The following is a 21,795-nucleotide window of genomic DNA, read 5'->3' on the forward strand; positions in this document are numbered from 1 at the left end:
TGTTGCCGTAACATCCCTGCTTCATTACTCTCATTCATCTGCAAAAGTGTCTGAGGTTCCATCCGGTGTCGTCTATTTGAACTCCGCCGGTAATTGGTTGGTGCCCACGATGAGGGCCACCTTTAAGAAAGGTTAATTAAGTTCTCCTTCTCCACCTATCAGGCGATGCCCGCTGTGTCTGTAGGTACAGTAGCAATTAAAAAACACTGCCGTCACGTTAGTGGAAAGAGACGGTAGACCGAGGAGAGAGTCAGGGTGGTCTGCGGAGGGATTTGAATCCTCTGGAATGGTTTGGTTGAACTAATTCACTGAGACGTTGCGGAGTGAAGGACGTGAGAGGGAAAATATATGAGGAGAGTTTTGACCGAGTTTGAAACAGATGGAAAACATGGAAAAGAGAGACATCAGTGAGTAAGTGGAAAAACTTCTGAAGCGGTGATTTTTTTTTTTTGTTCCACACAAGGATTGTCATTCTTTCTCCGAGAATAGCAACCAATTAATCTCTCAGCGTGTTGTGTCTTTGGTTTTGGCTGCTCGGCCCTCTGCTAAAACTAGAAATGTCAGTCAACGCGATAATGTGCGATTGAACCAAAATATTTCTTTATGGACTTGTTCGGCCTTTCACTGAGGCAGAACAGATCTAAATATGACCAAGATATTTCCCTTTGAATGTTTGTTTGGAGATCGAAACTCACCAAACTAAACAGACAGGTGAAAGTGTTCATCACCAGTGCAGTGGTTTCAGCTGGAATGTTTACTTTTTTAAGCCAAATAAGTAGCTCTGAGATACAAGAATCTAAGAATACAATTTTTTGCTTTTTTCTTCACCATTCAGCTGCCTTTTCCACACTTTCTGTTCTGGAGTTCTTTTTTTCAGTGAATTCTTACTTAGTTGGTGTAACATTTGACATCCCTTAATGGACATTGAAATATTGATTGTGCAGCTGGCGTCAGATAACAAACGGTGAAATATAGATTCTACATTCTAAATGTATTTACATCTCCCAAAACACGAGGCTTAAAAGATTAACGCTCTCCTGAAAATTGCCTTCAAAAATGTCTCGCTTAAAAAAAAAAGAAGAAAAAAAAAGAACTGTCCCTTTAAATCATGTCTCGCGCTTACCAACACAACAGAACACATTACAACCTCACATCTCCCCTCTGCTAAAAGACTTGTCAAACTGTTTCGCAGCTGACCTCACTGACCCTTCCCAATCCCTTTGTGGGCCTCGTTTTCTATTTCTAAACTTCCTTTTTTTTTTTTTTTTTTGCTTTCCTTCCATATTTGTACCACCTGTCACTTTGCCTGTCTTCCTCTTTCCTTCCTTTTGTCAACTGTTTCAGAAATAGATTCTTCCGACCCTAACTTCATTTCTACAACATCTAATCTTCTCAGTTGGGCTCTGGCTTCTCTACATCTATTATTCAAACACCAATAATGCAGCCTGTTGTTGATGATGATGATGATGATGATGCCTGGATCATGCTGCTGCTGTTCCTGCTGCTCTGCAGGGTATTATCTTCACTCGGCTGCTGCTTCATATCTAATAATTCACATCAACTTCTTCGTAAACCACGTGCATCCTCACAACAACCCGCCCGTTGCTAACTACCCTTGCAGATGGCATTGGTTTTTGTCCTCGCTGTTCACTCCTTTGTTATTTGACTTTTTTTTAGTAAAGTGCAATCTTGCACTTGAAATTAGGTCCTTTAGGTACACAACGCAAGACCGCGGTATTTATAAACTCCGTGCAAGTGCTAACCTACAAACCCCAATTCCATGGAATTTGATGCGCTTCCTTAAATATAATTAAACTGAGATGTGTAGTTCAGTAATTCACACTTTTCTTTGCTAAGCTTATCAATTCATTCACATAACAAAAATAATCTTAACAGTGACTTTATGGAATATCGGTTAGAACAGGCATGGGCAAACTAAGGCCCGGGGGCCGGATGCGGCCCGTTCAGCTTTGTAATCCAGCCCGCCAAATTTATCCAAATTATATAATTGGTTTGTATTGTGATTATATGTCTGCCTTTTCCCTGCAATGCCCACAGTGTCCCTATAGATGGCGTAGAGAGGGCTAAAAGCATTTTAGCATTTTAGCCTTTATGTAATTTATCTTAGTTTACACCAACGCTCCATCAATCTGCTCCTGACCCGGGTCCCCTGTCAAATTTTAGGACCAATTGTGGCCTGCGAGTCAAAAAGTTTGCCCACGCCTGGGTTAGAAGGTCAACAACATTTTCAAATATGTTAGGTTTTGCTCGGGGGGAAAAAGGGTACTGCTGTAAAAAAAAAGGCACTTAAGTCAAATGACAGGAAGATGTTATGATCTGCAGAGGTTAATGGCAAAGATCCAGCAGATCCAGGCTCAGGTTGATCCCAGCTCCTCCCTCGGCTTACCATAAGCGATCAATGGACTTTGCTGAACTTTGGCATAATCACTTCATGTGCACCCATGCTGTGTTGAATAATAATGAGACTGTGCTTTCATTGGTAGGCAAGGCTGCCATTGTGTGATGGATGTAGTGCCAGGGCAGGTAGGGTGAGGGCGGGACGGACAGATGGGGTGGCAAACGGTGTGACATGCAGTTTTAATGAATGGTTGGCCCCATTCAAAGAAGAACTGAGCAGAAACTCGTACTTGATCACGCTGATCCTTAGTTAACAAGTGGCTTTTCTAAGGAGGTCTTTTTGTACAGTTGATGTCGATAGGGGGGTTGGGAATTCAACATAAATGAATACGCTCTCTAGTACTTGAATCTGTAATTAGGTGTCATCAGATTTGCATGTAAGAAGCCAAATTAAGTTTCATTTAGTGGCCTGCCATTCATTCATCATTCAGTCAGACGGTATAGATGGCTACTTGAATTGAATGAGATGATTACTGTTGGAGTATTTCATTGACCTCTTTTCTCAGCGCTTTTGTTTCATGCTCCGATGGTGTAAATCAGCTCTATTAGATACAAGCATGCTACAGTACTTTGTGTATCTTTTTAAAATGTATCAAAAATCCAGCATCTAAGCTAGAAAAGTAACCTTATTTATTTATTTATTTATTTATTTTTTGACTTGCTAATGCAATACAAAAGGCTATAACATACCCTTCTAATTTTTTTTTTTCAGGCTGGGTTTTGGAACATACATTTGTAACCACAAAAATAGAAACAACGTTTGACACTTGATTGCAGTGAGATTTTTATAGTTGCGTCATGTGTTAAAATGAAAATACAAACTGAACAACTGGCAAAATGTATAAATATTTTGTGGTGGAAGTGTTAGTCACTTCATAAAAAAATAATAGAAATAACTCCTCAGTATTAAATAGGAGCGCTAAGTGTTAGTCACTTCATAAAAAAAATAATAGAAGTAACTCCTCAGTATTAAATAGGAGCGCTGTATTTGTTGTAAGTCATTGAAAGGCATTCAGCGATCCTCTGTATCACCAGACGAAAACAGCAAGTACCATTTAAATAACAGTAGATAATTGCCCCGTTGCTGGTAGGCAGCGCGAATATGTTGATTTAACATGTTTTCTTTTGAACTGAGATCATGACCTTTGCCAGGCGATGTAATGTCATTGCCTCCTAACAATGGCCTTGGCCCTTCTAGTCTGACCTTAGACCCACAGACCGGCTGGTAGATGAAGTGATACAAGTCGCGCAGAGTGTCAAGGTAATATGGCCCTACGGGGCCGAAGGGATCTGAGGGGTGGAGGTTGAAACACTCCATTGTTGCCACTGCAACATTAGAGAAAAAAATGAGAAAGGGCTTTTAGCATGCTGGGGGAGGGCCAGGATATCATATAGTCAGGAAGTAGGGGTGATAAAGATCGATATGCGTTGCATTAGGCCGGGCAATACCCAACTCGCCCCCTGTTAGTCGTAAATTACTGTGTACTCTAAACAAAAACACATGCTGTTCCTTTTAGTTTTTCTTATCCGTGTGCATTTTCTATGAACCATTAAATCCCTTAGTGAGTGTGAAAAATGATCTGGAACACAGAACAGACGCACATCACATCTAGAACAACACAGAGCAACAAAATGTTACTTTTGTTGCTCTGGATTATTTTACATATTTATCCAATAATATGCTTTTAATCAGTTTTATCAGCTCGGCAGTTTAAGTCCATCTATTTGTGCTGTTGTCAATGGTGCACCGTCCTAAAGAGAGTAAAATCTCAATTCACAAATACATTGTTGTTTACTACATTCATATATTTATGATATATTATATATTTTTTCCAAATTGTGTAAAAACGTGTTTAAAACTCAACACAGAGAAGCCTGCATGCTGCAGTGAACCAATGAAGTACACCGATGTAGTACATTTACATACATTACCATTGCTTTATACACGCAAGCTCCACCCACTTGTCAGTTATGAACCACGCCCCCTGCCCCACGCATATATGGACGTACACGATATGTCAGCCACCCACTGCCTCCGACCCCTTCACTTTCACTTGATCCCATTATCTCACTGCTATTGACCCATACACCCCCCTCCCCCCGTTCCCCTTTATTGAAATGAAAGTTAATTCCTGGCTATAAGGCGGGGATTCAAAAAGGAAAAATAATCGCACATCTCATTAAAAACAGCCTCTAGTGTAAACCGATCCGATTTCCATATTGAGGTCAGTCTCGGCCTTTCATAACGGAGGTTAAATGTATTTCATCTCCTCATAGGTTATATTAGAAACCTTTTTTTTAGAAACCATTTTTTTTTTCGTGCAGAAATGTCACACTGAAATTTTATTTTTTCGTGCAGAAATGTCACACTGAATATTTAGGTATGTAAAACAGATTCTGGAAGCAGATGCACTTCTGTAGGCAGTCATGGTGAGATTTCCCCGCTGCAGTGTTTCACTTTTAATTATGACTCTAGACCAGCGAGACAATACTCTCCTGGATTGTTGTTCTGACTTCCTTTTGTGTCGATAGGTGAAATATTAAAGTGATGAAGGAGGATGTTTGGTGTCGGCTTTATATCAGCCAGGACACAGAGTTAATTTCCTGTGTTTTCCAGAGGTGTGGAGTTATGTTCTGTCTGGACTGGACAGAGTTCAGCGGCCGAGAGGAACAAAATCCAAAATGAACAAGCACCCGGAGCAGAACCACAGGGTGGGGCTCCCCCTGCGCCCAGGCCCAGGGTCAACCAGTAGGGGTGCCAGGAAAGCAGAGCATGTGTGGCTATGTCAAGTAGTAGCGTTTGGGCTGCAAGGCAGGAAGCATCTGTTAACAGAGCCTAGTTGAACGTGTGTGTGTGTGTGTTAGTTAAAAAGCCAAGTGTTGAACCCTCCCTCCTGTATCCGGCAGACCATGGCGCACCTTCCTTTAGGACCCAGACAAAGAGGCCTTGCAGCTTCCTGTAACATAAAAACACACTAAGGAGGTTAGAAGTAAACAAGGATTCAATTTCAGATTCCACAAATAAAAAAATAAAAAAATTCAATTTGTGCGCAACACAGACAAATAATATCCTTCGCTTTAAAACCACAGTGCACCATTGAAGGTTAGGGATAATATATGTTGTTTTAGTTTGCATGTTAAAAACAAAACAAAAAATGCGTGCCTGTTAAGGAACGTGAGAGCAGGAACTGTGACTTGAGAGTAATCCCCCAAGACGTGGCACATAAGTAGGAGCTTAAAAAAAATCTCTTCACTGTAGATAAAGAAAATAAACAAAAAATAACCCTCGACCTCAGACTCTAAAATAGTAATATTTCGCTTCACTGTCAACATTCAAATCTTCTTGTAAGATGTGAATGATTTAAATTTAAGTACTTTATGCACTCGCAAATCTGCAGTTGGGCAACTGTACTCAATCATTTGGGTTAGCAGTTGCAGGAAGCAAAATCCTGAAAGGATATTACAGTAAAAATATGAATCAATAATAAGATAAATGTATTAAAAAAAAAGATGGCCTGTCAGTAAAATACTTTTTTTTTCATTACTTAGTAAAAATAATCGATTTGAGGAGCTCGTTACCGCAAGAGAGGGAAAAATGATTTACCTTCTCACCCTGAAATCTCCCTTATCATTATGTTAAAATAATTAGAGGAGAAAGTTCTGCAGCAGCTGGGATATGACTTTGTGGAGTATCTGACGGACACGTGCAGGACATCCTCTCTTGATGCCACCTGGGAGGAATTTTCATTGAAGCTTGGCTGTAGTACCGTCAGTCATCCAGAGAGGAACACTTGACTCTGTGGGGCGCTGGCCCACCCTAATTACCTTCTTCTCTGTGTGTCCTTCTTAAAGAATGAATGATGCTGAATACCATCTGGAATGAATGAGAAGGCCGCCAGTAGAAGGCTGTTACTTACAGTTCTTTTTCAATGTTAACAAAACAAAGCAAAATACAATGCAGTATGTAGCAAAAAAATACTTATTTTCCAGTGAGGCGTCATGGAGTTAAACCTGGATCTTGCTGATAAGGACGAAGTCAGATTCACTTGTTTCATGGCAACGCACTTCAGAAAATGAAGTCATAGCTTGTAATTGCAATCCCGATTGTCTGTAAATTATAAAACAATGTTTGGAGGACTGGAAATACCGCAGATACTCAGTATGACAAAGAGTAGGAAATGATACAGTTCCTAATGGCTGAATAATAATTTTCTAAGTTTTAAAAAATGGTTAAACACCATCTTCTTGGTCTCAATTCTGTTCCATTTATCTGCACTTTATTTTCTCCCTGATGGTTTCCATGTCTGGATTGTATCTATCGTCACCACCCAAAGGTCACTGACCTTTGGCCCGTTTCTGGTGACCTTACTATATAGCATCCTGCCTGTCCTAATAGCAGCACAGCGTTGTGTGAATTGTGCAATTATTGGCTCTTTATCCGGTGTAGATGCCAAGTCTGTTCAGTCTACGATCTTGCTTGCCAATAATTGTTGGATCCCGTATCTCCTGAGCCTCCTTCTGCCAAATCACAGCGTGGATTTGTTCCCACCTTCCAACTTAGATTAAAATGTGTCTCAGAGAGATGTTTTTTTAGGGAACGGTGTTACTATGCAGAATGGAGGCATTGTTGGAATACAGACATTGTCTTACTGTTGGCGTCCAACCGATTTATATGAGTGAAGAAGAGGATTTGTTATTAGTGCAGGTGGAACTGACGATTTTGAAAACTCTGAAAAAGCTCTTCAAGTCATATTGCCATTTCTCACTGGAATACTGATAATATATCCTCCCGAGATCAAAACAATCCCAGATAAAGAAAAATCAACCTCTGTAGTACTCCAATATATGCATCTATATTTCAATATAAGATTTGATTTCACTGTCCTCATTTCACCCTTGTTCTTTATTATTCATCAAAATGAAAATTTGAGAGAGAAAAATGCATGTTGTGCGCGTCTGCGGTCTTCTCGGTGTGAACTTCTCATCTACTCCTATTGTGTTTTAGAGAGCGCCACCTCCTGCTCTTCTGCTGTGCCATCCCTGCCTGTGCACTTGTCAACTCTAATTCCAAATTCAATTCATTACATTCCTCCTTGCTCAGCTGGTAAACCAAACAGACTCTCTCAGTCTCATTCTTCTTTTTTCCCCCGCGCCTACACACAGTCCCACGGAGTTAAAGACCTGGTTGAATGTACTGAGGTAGAAGTAGATTCCTGAATATTTGTGACTTCATCTGTTCCCGTCCTTTTACCTTTCTTTCCCTCCATTCACTGTTGTACCTCATTGTGTGCTTCCTTTCTTCCCTCTGCATTGTTCACTGATACCCCTCTGTAGCCTCCTTTTGACTCTCCTTTTGACTTCCTCCCTCTCTCTTTCTCGAACAATCACATCTGGTCTCGGGGGTCTCCGGCTCCATCTGTCTGCAGTTTCTTAATTCCATCTTCTGTAGAGTATCCAGTACAGAAGACGACATAGTTGCGTGCAGGCTCGAATCACAAAGCCTAAGGTGTATTACAGAATGATAATAAAAAAAAATAAATAAATAAAATATATAGGAGCCTGTATATTGAAGGTGCCTACAGTCAATGTCGCCAAATTAGGTAATGCATAAAAACATAGTTTTAAAGGTTTTAAAATATAATATTGGAAAGAAATAGTTAACATAGTAGCCGGTGGAACAGAAAGTGAGCTGAGCTTTTTCGCCAATGACAGATTTCTGTTGAACTAAATATAGGATGAGTTATAAACACCTCATCTGTCCATATAAAATGAGAGTCTTTATTGCAGTGAAGAACATCTTCAACAAATGACGAAAACGGTGTCGTAGAAATGAGTCAGACTGCCTTTAAAATGAGAGTCTTTATTGTAGTGAAGAACATCTTCAACAAATGATGAAAACGGTGTCGTAGAAATGAGTCAGATCTGCTAGAGTGGATGAAATAATAACTGAAAACAACAATGTCTAGACGCAGATAATAACACGGAGTCAACCCAAAGAGTCAGTGTGTCTTGAAGTAATGAAACAGCCTTAAAGTTCAGATCACATCAAATGCCAAATAGATGCATCTCTGGTGCAGCTGCATTGTTGAGTCTCTGTGCAGAGGTGAGCGGCTGCTGCCTACAGCGCACTTGTGTGGTTTCAGGGTAACGATGTGGTCAGGGCTCTAACTCGACACGTTAGCGACAGCAGTTTAAAGCAAACACAAGTGTAAATAGCTACGTTTTGAGCCCTGCACTTGGTAACCTATCTTTTCTGGCATCAAGATGATACTAACGTTGGAAGTAGTTTTTTTTTGGTGTCACAAATTGTGTAGGTCTTTAGCCTAACTTTCTGCTTCTTTAATAACAAATCGTCGGAGAATCTACTTATCAGCAACATCTAACAATCCCGCCACGTGCCTTACAGACATGTAGCAGTCCTACTACATACATTCCTCCCTCCTTCCTGCCTATGGGTACTACTAACTCAACAAAAACAACAGAAGCCCGACTGGCTACCTATAGCTGCCTGCATCAAATTCCAATCACTGAAGCGAGCCTAAATGGTCCTTAATGGGTCTGCTCTAATCTGCTAAGGCACCCTGGTAAAGACCTGTGTTAAAATCCATTAAGTTTTCATGTATATTTCAAGTATAATAGACATCTGTACAGGTTGACTGCACATGGGCTGTTTGTCAGTGCTGACATCTACAGGCTGACTACAGTACGCTCATGTCAAACTGGTCTGTAGTTACTTAGCTGTGGGGTGTATGATCATGTATAACAACACATTTTTATGTTAAAAAAGAAAATATATATACATGTAGTACATATATTTTATATTTTTTACATATATTATATATTTGCCGTATATGAGCTTTTATTGAAAATGTTCTGGTATTAATGCTGTTAAGTTAAAACTTTACGCATGTGTCTGTCAAAACTGTGTTGTACTGGGATTCCTTTATTTTATTTTATTTTTGTCATTCGTTAAAAAAAAAATCAAAACTAGAACACACTAATTTGTTCTTTACTTAGCCTATATATATATATTATTTTTTTTTAGTTTTGCATTATCTACTTTATATTTCCCAGGCTTTTTAGATTCTCTGTTTGCTAATGTCGTGGTTTGGCGTACCGGTTTTTGGATTTGTAATTTTCTCCATTGCTGCTTTATCGAAATTTTTTTTTTTTTTTTAACAATTTTTTCACATCTCTTTTCTTGGTGTCTATTTCCTCTTTCTATATGACTGGTCATGACACTTAGTAGTAGTAGTAGTTTTGTTCACTTGAGAACCTCAGGGAGAGCTCTGTTGTTAGTCACGTTTGTAGAGCAGTATTATTTTGTCATACCTGTACAAATCGCATACTGTACCCCGATTACACTGCTTTTGCTGCACTTTGATGATGTGGCCCCTGCAGGGACTCCTTACCACATAATTCCAGACTAATAAGGTACAAGGAAGTTTTATTCTAGTACTTTAGCAATTCAGAAGAATGGATTTTCTCCCTTACGTCTTCCCAAGTGACCTGTCTTGTATTTATTGCCCATTTTATCAGTGGGTAAATACTGTGGGTGGAACCAAGCACTCGGACTGACATCTAATGTCATGTTTATATTTGGAGGCAGGGAGTGGAATATGGTGAGGTTTTATTGAAGAAGGGAAAATGTAAAACACTGGCCTAATTTGTTGTGACTGGTCTGCGCAGCTTTTGGTCAAATGATACGAACGCTGTGGGCCTGATGCCAGCTTGGATTGGTACCAGCTTGGTTTTTCTTTTCTTTTTTTCATTTTTTTTTTCATCTTCTGTTACAAGTAGCTGCACTCATACGGGGCAGAAACTGACAGTAACAGTGACTTCTCCACTCTACTGGTCCCTTTCAATTCACGCAAGCGACCAGGATATTGATTTTGTTAAAGCCGGAAAATCGCCCGTGGTTTTAATTAGCCCAGCAAACTGCACTCTACCTCACGGGTGCTTATTAATAAATAATATGTTTTTTTAATTTTAATTAAAAGCGTCACATAGTCAACAGCCCGTATCTGCTGTTCTTTAAGAGCTTATTACACTGGTGTTGACTTTGTGTGGCTCAGTGGAGTTCATCTGTGTGGCAAATAACGTTTACCTCCTGCATAATCCTCCTGTGATTGTGGCAGTTCTTTGACATGACAGAACCATAAAGTGGGAGATATATTGCACATTTATATTTAATCCCATAACTCTCATTCATAATGTATGAGGGGTGAGAAAGACCCCCATCAACCTCTCTCGCTCTCTTTCTCACTCTCACACACACATCTCGGTTCGGCCTACTGGGAGAAGGGAAAAGTGGGGATTAGTGCAGGATTAGTCAAGAGTGTCAATAAATGCCATGAGACCACCACAGCTGTTCAGTTCCTGTCTGCCCTCAACCTAGTTCACTGAAACACCAGGTTCAGGTGCAGCCACGTTCATCGCGTTTGACTCAATATAATTGTGGGTCTTTTGCCAACGCTCATAAATTTGCTGTGCGATAGTTTCATTTCACGCTTATTTATTTCATTGACCGCAAATACTGTATATAATCAGACCACGCTCTCTCTTTCGCTCTTCTATTTCTTTCCATTCATTCTCTATCTATCCATCTATCTAACATTGGAATTATTGAGTGTTTGTCTGTGGCTCACTGCAGCACAGAGTAGAGCAAAGGTCTCAAACTGATCCATGAGTTTCTTTTTTGGAATCTTTGACATTATCCTTATACTTGATGTCAGTATTTTTTTGGAATTTGTTGCTTTATTCATAAAATAAATCTAGAGTAAATAAATTACTCCGGCTCATTGCAGTAACTACTCTCTCAGTTTCAAGGTCCATTTATTGTTATAATTCTTCCACTTCATGTTTACAGACACAGGGGTGTGTTTTGACTGCAGCGCTTTTCTTTATCCTACTGATAAAAACATAATGAATGTGCATAAATCTAGGTGGGATTTATGCACATTAAATATACATTAGACATACAGTGCGATAAACAGAGAGATTACTCTTCTCAACTCAACTTTAAAAATCACAGTTGGCCAAAGTGTTGCACAGAAACAACAGTAATTGAAAGACATCATAGAATTAGTCATTTTTAATTAGAGCAGAATTTTTTTTTTTATAATTTTAGTCTGTGAAACCAAGCTCTTTTTATGTACATATAACCTTGAATGAATAGCTTGTGTTGAGACTTTTTTTTTTAATGAAGATATATGGGGTTTTTTTTTGTACATTTAAATATGCAATTATAAACTCTGAACACACAGTATCATAAAGCTGATACGTGGCGTTTCCGTGACATAGCAATGGAAAATTGAATGGGCTGGGTTCATGCTACACTAGAACAGGTCTATAATAGGAAAGCACTGTTGATACTTCTTTGTCCGACGGCTGACTTGAATATTGCATGACGACAACAAAACCGTCATTTATCAACCCAGTCTCTCGAAAAAGTGTCTTTTCGCTCTCCGTCCTCATCATGTTAATTAATCGGGATTAAGATGTGTGAAACAGTGCCAAACCAGCCGTGGCTTTCAGACTAATGAAACAACTCTGTTTATGTGAGTCAGTTTGTATGTTTACCTCTGTTGAACCCCATATCCTCTTCAGCTAATTTACATGTCTCTTCTTGTTTTTCTACCTCTTCCTTCCTGTCTGAGCAGCTTCCTGCCGACCTCAATAAGATGCACCTAACGGACCACGCCCACCAGCAGGTGATGCACGTGCCTCCCAGCCAGTCTGGATGCAGCATCGCAAGCGACTCAGGGAGCAGCAGCCTCTCAGATATATATCAGGTGAGAGATGAGAAGCATTTTTAGCTCAGTCGTCCAAAGACGACGGCATTGGTATAAATGTGTAAAGCGTAGTAAGTTTGGATCTGTCTGCGTCAACACTCTGCCCCCTATGACCTTCAGCGCTCTCTCTGCCGTCCAGTTATGTATTTAGCATCCTGATGACTTGCCAGGAAAGTTCATCAATATTTTAGTTGGTGTTTTGAAATAAAGGTAGCTGGAAATGTATCTTATTTTAACACTTTCATTTAGTACAGGCATGGGCAAACTAAGGATATTATTTTATATATAAGGATCGTTATTTATAGGAATGGTATTAATACAAGAATGAAATGAAATGAATTATGACAACTTTCATATAAAAATCTAACGAATTAGGCCTGGTAAATAAGTAAAAATGTTATCAGATTAATCACAAGGTAGCTGTGGAGCTGGTAAATAATTAAAAATATTATCAGATTAATCACTATCAGCTGTAGCTGTGGATTAATCTCAATTACTTGTGGAAAATCAACTTTTTTTTTCTCCTGTATATTGCTGGAGGAGAAATACAAAAATCATAATTTAGATGTTAATATTTCACACCTTTTTTTTACTTGTTGTTGTTGTTGTTGGTGGACTATAATCATTACCGAGCATCCTTAACTCGTTGTTGTTGTTGGACTATAATCATTACCGAGCATCCTTACACAACCTTATTTTTCACCATCTCACTTCATTCTACACTTGGACACGAACTTGTCTCTGTTGTCTTCTCAGCTTGTCCTTGAGTGCTTAAAGGTGTGAATGTAAGTCAGTTCACACGGGGTCAGACATTTAGAACAGGGACCTGATCTTTTCATCCTGAGATGAGATTTTTACCACATGGCTCTGATCCCATTAGCTCGTCCCTGACCTGGCGGTGGGTTTGTTTACACTGGTCTTGAAGATGACCCTGCGCTCACTGGGGTTCTGACTTCTCTGCACATTTTTTTTAAGCCGGCTTCTTCTTCTCTCGCTCTCTCATTCTCACTCCGAACTTTTGTTTGACTTTTTTTCCATTCTTGAAGCCGAGTCCTCTTAGATGAACTTCTTCTGTGCGACCGGGGGGGATTTACAATACAGTGCACACATCCTGTATTGTCAGTGAACTGGCTTTATGAGAGGAATAAAAGATATTTTAGTGGCAGTTGGTCAGATTGAGGCCATTGTGATGTGTTATTGCCCCCGCATTGAACCTCTGCTGTCGCCACTTTTTCAGTGCATCCACATTCCGACAAGTCCAGAAACTCAAGGCCTGGCGTCTGCACAGATTTTACAGCATCTCGTGTTGCTTATATGAAACTTTCTCTTACGAAGTGGTAAAAAGTTCCTTTTCACTTTTGCTATTTGTTTGATGTTGGTTTATTGGATGTACATCACCAGAGTCGGTTCTGAAGGGGGTGATGCTATTGCCCCTCAGAATAGCACAATTCCAACAATAAATAAAATAAATAATACTGCAGTAATAACTTGCAGTCCTAACTGGTGCCCCCTACTCCGGCTCTGTCTGGATAGTAACAAAATGAACAGATATAAAAATGGAGACAATAAGTACTGAAACTGATTTTCAAAAAAAGCCATTTTATTTATACCTTTTACAAACCGCACTATTTTTACATGCGTAAAAATAGCACCTTATGTTTATATAGTGAGAGCTAGACTTTTTTTTTTTTTACATAGTTGGTCTAAACCTGAAACAGCATCCTAAAGATCTGTCATTTATCTGGGGTTTTTTTTTTGTAATATCTCAGTACATAAAAACCATCTAGTAGCATTAAAATAATTTCGTAGAATATAAACCTGCTTAAATATAAATAAGACACTTTGTTTGTGTATTTGTTGCTTAAATAAGTTTACTCTCTTCACATCTCCCACAGTGCCTGCATCTTTGCAGTGTCTTGTTCATTTAATTAATGGATTGTTGTGCGTAATTTATTATGGGTTTTTTTCTTCAGTCTGGTGAAGAAAAGGGAATAAATACTTCACATCAATCACTTACAGTTGACATTTTTACTTGGGAAGTTTTTTTCCCCCCCGTTTTTTTCCAGGCTCATCTCTTTTCATTTCTTGAGGCAAATTAAATGTAAACGGCAAAAGCGGAGCAACCACTGTGTTTAAAGAAAACCTGAAATATATTTCAATATATTTGCTGAAAATAACTAAGAGACTCTTTAAGTTTATTTAAAAAACCTAAGGCTATACATCAAAAAGGGGGCATCAAAGTACTTCTTCACCATGACAGAAGTGTTAGTACATTTAGTACCTAATGTCCCAGAGTACAGCATGTTAAGTAGATTCAGGTTGAATACTTAGCTTTCCTTTATACAACTTTACCTTGAACAAAAATGCATCATGTGTTTATATATATATATATATATATATATATACATATATGTATATATGTATATATATATGTATATATGTATATATATATATGTATATATATACTTATATATATATATTGCATAGTTTAGGCATCTTATATTGAGAATATTTGTGTTTTTTCCCTCCAAGTTTGCTTTCGGAATACTAGGTTTAGCATTTAAAAATAAAAAAAATCCCATGACTCACCACCAATTAAAGGAATATAATGTTGTACTAATTTCAGTTCAGTCACTGTTTTAATTAATCAGTATAAATCCTGTGCTTGTTTAGTTGAACACAACCTTGATATACTCACAGGAAGTGAAGAAAAAGGCATGTGACAGCTCTGAGTCTTGCACTCTTTTTTGTTTTCGGAGTTATTTATATAGTTCATGATAATTTGTAGTTTTGTGACTTGGTGCCTCAGATACACAGACCTTGATTTATAGGAATCAAAATAAATACATTAAAAATGAAACAGATCAACAGAGGTGTAATCTGTTTGCCTAAAATGACGATAGCAAATATATTTATACAAACATTTAGGAATAATTACTCTAAATAAAATACAATCTATTTTATCTTATCTTAAGTTTACACCCAACACATGTTGATATCACACTAACTACAATCTCCCTTAAGTCCTCCGCACACACACACAAACACACACAACTGTTGATGTGAAGTATCTCAGGCGTCACACTTGTTTCCCACGGTGACAGCGTGATTCATGCCTTTAATATGGAACACAACAAAACAGCAGTTTAATCCACGTCTATAACTTCAACGTCATCCTGACCATACTTTACTGCCATCAATTAAACTGTTCAATAGTTCAAACTGTACAACGCCATTTGAATGACCTTTTTAATTGTTCTTCTTTTAAGTGCTTGTGTTAAATCCAAGTTCATTATCACTTTAATGAAAGATTATAAAGGCTGTGTCAGAAAGAAAAACGTCCCCACTTAAATATTCACATAAGCAAAATCTTTACAGTGAAATAAAAGGCCAAACATGACTTTTTATTTTTATATTACTTTGTTCTTCATACACTTCTGTTACTGTTACTGTAAATCCCTGCATTGTCTTTGTCTCAGGCCACAGAGAGCGAGCTGGGAGACGTGGACCTGTCTGGACTTCCAGAAGCTGCTGTGGACAGCGAGGAAGAGGAGGAGGAAGATGAGGATCTGGAGAGAGCCGCAGACACTCTCCTGGGCCGGGATCTCGTCAGAGAGTGTCTGGAAAAAGACCCGGTCGACCGGAACGATGACGACATCGGTCAGTCTCTGCCTTGCCCACCTTATAATCAACCCCACCCTTCATTACGTACTTGAGTTTAACTGCGCTCTTAAATTGTAAATGGTTTCGCTCCTCAATCACTCAATGAAGCCTCGTTCGAAGCGGAGTTTTTGCAGGAATTCACATTTCCCATTTTTCCTGCGTGGACCTCTGCACTCACGGTTTCTATTTTGGTTCTCTTTGTTAATGAGATCCATCATTCACTGACACAAGCCGTCATTCAGTAAGCACGCACAGGGGAAATACACAAATGTCGCTCTCACAAAGTGCTCTCTAAATAGAGTCACTCCACATATAGTCTTATTAAACATGCAATTAAAGAGACAACCTCATTAGCAGGACTGGTAAGGCTCAGGGAGAGAAGGTGACCACATCGGAATCTTGGCTTTCTGTGAGCCAACTGGATGTTTAAAGGCTATGACGTTTTATAAAAAGAAAAAAATATATAAAACTCTTGCGCTGTATTCAACATTCTTTCCTCATGTCATATTGTTTGAAGGACTGGGTCAGATGATGGCAAAAATGTATGCTCTCATTTTATGGATGGATGGATGGATGTATGGATCGATAGATGGATGGATAGATGGATGATAGATAGATAGAGAGATACATAGATGGATAGATAGATTACAGTGATTTGGTTTAGACAAATCAGTTAATGTTTATAACTGCTTTAAAAAGTACTTTTCATTTTGCTTTCCTTGCCACTTTCTAAATTTCTTTACTTTCTTTCTTCTTCCCCGGTCTGTACTTTTGTGCCAAACAGAGCAACTTCTGGAGTTTATGCATCAGCTACCAGCGTTTGCCAACATGACCATGTCTGTGCGGAGAGACCTGTGTAGTGTCATGGTGTTTGAAGTGGTGGAGCAGGCGGGTACAGTCATACTGCATGACAAACAAGAGGTAAGTAACGCACGGAAATGTTGAGTTACTGCAGTTTTGTTTTTAAATCCTGCTGCTGTTGACGGTAAGACCGAGGTTGGAAAAGATTATGAAATTTCATATTAACTGATTAACTCCTTATTTTTCCAATAACAGAAATTGATTTATAAATTATTAACTTAACTTATCTTTATAAGATTGTGTTTCGTCTTCAATTGTTCAATTACACAAACAAATGAGAGAGAGAAAAATTTACATTTTTTTTTATTTTAAAAATGTATTTAAAAAAAAATTTAGAGGGAAAAAACTCTAGTATATGGAAAAAGGTGTTGAAAAACATGCATGTACAATGTATGCATGGACAGCACTGGTTTTTGTCCAAATGAAGACGTCTAGTGACAAATGTTTCACCTGCGATCGTCTGTTGGCAGCTGGACCTCTGGTACGTCATCCTGAATGGCGCGGTCGAAATTAGCCACCAAGAAGGACGAGTGGAGGTGCTCTGTATGGGCAACAGCTTTGGGATCTCACCGTCCCTGGACAAACAGTACATGAACGGAGAGGTTCGCACCAAAGGCGATGACTGTCAGGTAAAGTCACAACATAACAGCAGTAAATGTTCAGGCGTTGGGTTATAGGAAGCTAATTTCCAACAGACATTATATGATTTTAGGAAGAAATGTGTACAGTATCGTGTTGTTAAACTTTTAAAACTTAGGACAAGACAGATTTTACTCCTCAAGTCAGTATTAGTTTTATCATTACATTTTGTTTTTTTTTCTTTACCATTATCACTTACTTTTGCCCAGACTTGAACTGCTGAATTTTAGCACAACATGATTCACAGATTTACTTACAAAACGGTAGACGTTCCTTTTGTACAAAAAGTTTATTTTGTAAAACCTGCTTTTAAGCAACTTGGATAGATTGAACTATCCTGTATTTCAGACAACAACGACTGAAGTTATTATATGTAGTTGTTATTTTAGTTAAAACACTATTTTGCGTCTATGTTTGTGAATGGACATTTTTGGGATAACGGTTACTGTAGAGTTAAGTCTGAAATTAATACCATAGTTAAGCCATTTTTATCTGGTCATTATTATTATTATTATTATTGTTGTTCTTGTTATTTTTTCTTAATTGTTTTTATTTTTACTTTTTTTTAGGCAATATTCCTGTTTCTATATATTTGTTACTTTCTTACATTTTTTAAAGTACTTTTGTTCAGTACTTTGGTCAAGCACTATAAACCAGGCCGCACAGGTTTTATCTTTTCCTGTGTTATCGTTACTTTTTTGTATTTTAAAAAATAATTTTGTCTCTTACTGTTTATTATACGCTCATATTCTTGCTCTTTCATAAATGCTCTGACGGGAGCAGCAGCTGCAACACCAACAATTTCCTGCTGGGGATCAATACATTATTTCTGACTCTTATTCTGATAAATTACAAATAGATAGATTGTGAGGCAACAGTGTTTAAAAGAAGATGAGTGCGTGCTCAAGATCACTGTCATCTCTGTCCACACTGCCCAGTTCCCCAACACAATATTTCCTGTCTTAAGATACACAGGAAGTGAGTGAGGTAGTGCTGCTGTGTTATTTAAGAGAAGCACAGTAGATGACAAGGAGAAGTGACAGGACAGAAGCTGCAGAGAAGCTAAAAGTCATGCATTTGCACTTTTTCTTTACAAGGAAGTCGGGTTAACTCCCGCGTCAAAGAGTTGTCTTTTGCCAAATGACACGATGAAGGGATTTTGAAGAACCACAGACCCTGACCGTACCTTAATCCTTTTTGAGAAGTTGGTGTTTTTGGAACGGCAGGCATCGCTACTTTCCATGCCTCTCTCCACAAGCCGTCATGTTTCATCCGTGCTGTTGTTTGAGTTTCCGAATGTGGTGCAGAGCAATATTTTGCTCTACTACAAGTTCACCCGTTGTCCCCATGTCGTCCTCGACCAGTTCGTCTGCATCGCCCAGGAGGACTACTGGAGGATTCTTAACCATGTGGAGAAGAACATGCACAAGGTGGAGGAGGAGGGGGAGATAGTGATGGTGAAGGAGCACCGGGAGCTCGACCGCAGTGGGACACGGAAAGGACATATTGTCATCAAGGTCAGTGGATTAAAAAAATGTTATTGTTTTATTTATTTTGTGGAACTAGAGGGAGAAACGTTTTGCTCAGGAGAAGTGTTTGTTTGAAGATTATAGGATTTCAAAAGGTCAGTGAAAGACAATAAGAAGAGGATCATATCCAAGGGCCATGTGATTAGTTTCATAGTAGAAGGGTTTAAATACTACGACTAGGATCTGAATCTTGAACTAATAAGAAAATAAAAGTCCAAATCCAGATTCTTTCACTTTCTACCTCTGCTGATTGAGTTGTTGAGTTGGTTTATTTTGCAGGAATTCTTCACTTTTGTTACCAGTTAATAATAGCTTTGATAATAGCTTTGCAAAAAAATTATATATAAATATTTTTTTTGGAACGTAGGGGGAGCTCACTGGCAATTTGTAAAAACCCGAATATTATTATTATTTTTTTTTACATATGAATAAACAACAACGTATAACACCTGCTGGTCATTACAAGTCAACATATACTGTATATTAAAATGAAACAAATCATCATCGAAGTTGATGTCGTGTTTCACATAGTTGATATATATGTCATCATTCCCATATATATATATATCAGTATATGTGATAAATGTTGATTTATCATTTCATCCAATCCCAGTCCTCAACCCTTCCCTTTTTTTCATTGTATAAACTCCCATTCCTCCACAAGCAGAATCATTAAAAAACCATTCATGCAGCTCCTATTGTGTCCCGGCCCCATAGTTACGAGCCACTGTTAGCACCTAAGTGTTTGCCACAGCATTTTCTTGTACCATACAATGGAGTGTGCTCCAAGGCCTTTAGATCCTGTACTCCAGCCTCCTGAGGCAGCCAGGTATCGATCAGATAATGGGCCTGAATGATTCTTTTGGCTGCCAATCCGAGGGAAGCTGCCGGCTCCGAACACATGCAGTGGAGATGAGTCAATTCGCACAAGTGTTAGCGTTTCCGTTTCTGCTTTGGCCTTTGTTGTTCTTTTTTCAGTTAGACCAGAGTGCGCGCTTTTGTGGTTTCTGTTCCCTGAATGAATTGTTTCCCCCAGAAACCTCTGCCCTGGTGATAATAATATTCACAAAACCTGAATAAACCTTTAGAGTGTTAATGTATGCATGCAAACACATGAACAACATGTTTCCCCTTGTGTCAGTTCAGCTGTCTTACATGTGTAAGAGTGTACACCATATGTTGTTTTCTATCCCCATGTGTGCATATTGTTAATTTTTTTTTTGACTCTAGGGAACCCCGGAGCGTCTGATCATGCACCTGGTGGAAGAGCCATCGGTCGTTGACCCCACCTACATCGAGGACTTCCTTCTGACCTACAGAACCTTCCTGTCAAGTCCCATGGAGGTCGGCAAGAAGCTGCTGGAGTGGTTCCAAGTGGACAGCCTGCGGGACACGGTGCGTGTCATTGGAAATAATGCAACGAGAAGTGAAAATGTTTACCCATTGCTGCAGTTTTAGTCCACTTCAAACACTATGTGCCCCAGGACTTACCTGTGTAGTTTGTATTAATGCATGTTCATGTAAATTCCCATGCTGTGGTGCTGGTCAATATCCCGATCAATACCAGTTCAGCCAGCTCAGCCGTTCTTGTGTGAGCGCTGTGTCGATTTGTCAGTCTGACACGCCCATTGTCCATAACTGCATTAACCTAAGATTAGTTCTGTGTTGTCGATATCGTCTTCATGTGCTGTTCATTCACTCCACAATTTTTCAGCTTCAATTAAAGAGGAATCCTAATACCAAACAGGGGTAGTTACAAAAGATTTTAAAAAGGAGCAGATTAAATGCTGGAAGACAGTAGATTGATTGATGCATCACGTTCTACTCTGACCTTTGGAGAATCCAACACTTCAGCAGCGACTGTCGTTGATACTTTCTCGAGCGAGGCATTACTAAAGTGCTGAATGTCCGCCGGGCTGTAACACAACGTGCGGTTCCGCTAATTAAAACTCTCTCGTCACACGACAGGTAACAAGAATAGTGCTGCTGTGGGTCAACAACCACTTCAACGACTTCGAGGGTGACCCGGCCATGACACGCTTCCTGGAAGACTTCGAGAAGCTTCTCGAAGTGGCGGTACGCGCGCAGCACACGTTACTCTCTATGTTTAGATCGAGCTCGGCCGCATTTGTGAGTTTGCTGTTTCACGCTCTGAAATTTGCACACAAACCTTCCTCTTTTTCCCTCACACATTCAGAAAATGAAGGGCCACTTGCGGCTGCTGAATATAGCCTGTGCAGCCAAAGCTAAGTGGCGACAGATCACGCTGCAGAAAGCGTCCAGGGAGTCGCCGCTCTACTTCAGCATTCAGGGAGGCAGCGAAAGAGGATTCGGCATCTTTGTGGAGTCAGTGGAGGAAGGCAGCAAAGCAGCAGAGACTGGGCTCAAGCGGGGAGATCAGGTTCGATAGTAGCACTCCTTTTATTACCACCATTGAGTGCAGAACAGAAATGGCAAATGTCTACTTCTTTATATTAAGATTAAGGATATCAGCTCTGAAAGAAACTCATTATTAATATGCTTTACCTAAATTCCCATTCAAAACTAGTATAAAGTAGAACTTTACGTTCATCATCATGCTGATTTCCTCTATTTGTTTTTGTAGATTTAAGTGGAATCTTACACAAGCAGGATTATGATGATGTTCATTAGGAAATGAAAAAAGGAACAAGACACAGAAGGAGCTTCCTCAAAGATGGACCTAATTCTTAAAAATAAGATAAAAAAAAAACCGACTCCTTCTGCATTCGATGTAGCTGTTTTAAAATAATGCCCAAAATTTAGAAAAGACAATAGTATATTGTTGCACTCCATAAAGCCTGTTAAAGCTGTAAAGATCTCGTCCGTCCACCTGCCAAGTTTCTAAATAGACCGGTTGTTCGGAACGCCAT

At 39.1% G+C, this 21,795-nt stretch overlaps 1 protein-coding gene across 7 annotated transcripts in view; it reads left to right on the top strand.

Annotated features, from left to right (window-relative positions):
- The window catches only part of rapgef6 (Rap guanine nucleotide exchange factor (GEF) 6), a 92,489-nt gene that overhangs the window by 45,947 nt on the left and 24,747 nt on the right, over positions 1-21,795 (top strand). For all 7 annotated transcript variants that reach the window (XR_003052962.1, XM_025065812.1, XM_008332209.3 and 4 more), the window contains 8 exons: positions 12,081-12,212; positions 15,692-15,872; positions 16,660-16,796; positions 17,207-17,365; positions 18,740-18,892; positions 20,135-20,299; positions 20,873-20,980; positions 21,102-21,305. Coding sequence is in view for 6 of the 7 variants with exons in the window: in XM_025065812.1 (XP_024921580.1) it covers positions 12,081-12,212; positions 15,692-15,872; positions 16,660-16,796; positions 17,207-17,365; positions 18,740-18,892; positions 20,135-20,299; positions 20,873-20,980; positions 21,102-21,305 (1,239 nt within the window). In the remaining variant the exon portion in view is untranslated. The remainder of the gene's footprint in view (positions 1-12,080; positions 12,213-15,691; positions 15,873-16,659; positions 16,797-17,206; positions 17,366-18,739; positions 18,893-20,134; positions 20,300-20,872; positions 20,981-21,101; positions 21,306-21,795) is intronic.

This window comes from Cynoglossus semilaevis, chromosome 19 (genome assembly GCF_000523025.1).
Source record: "Cynoglossus semilaevis isolate Cse_v1.0 chromosome 19, Cse_v1.0, whole genome shotgun sequence".
NCBI classification, from domain to species: domain Eukaryota; kingdom Metazoa; phylum Chordata; class Actinopteri; order Pleuronectiformes; family Cynoglossidae; genus Cynoglossus; species Cynoglossus semilaevis.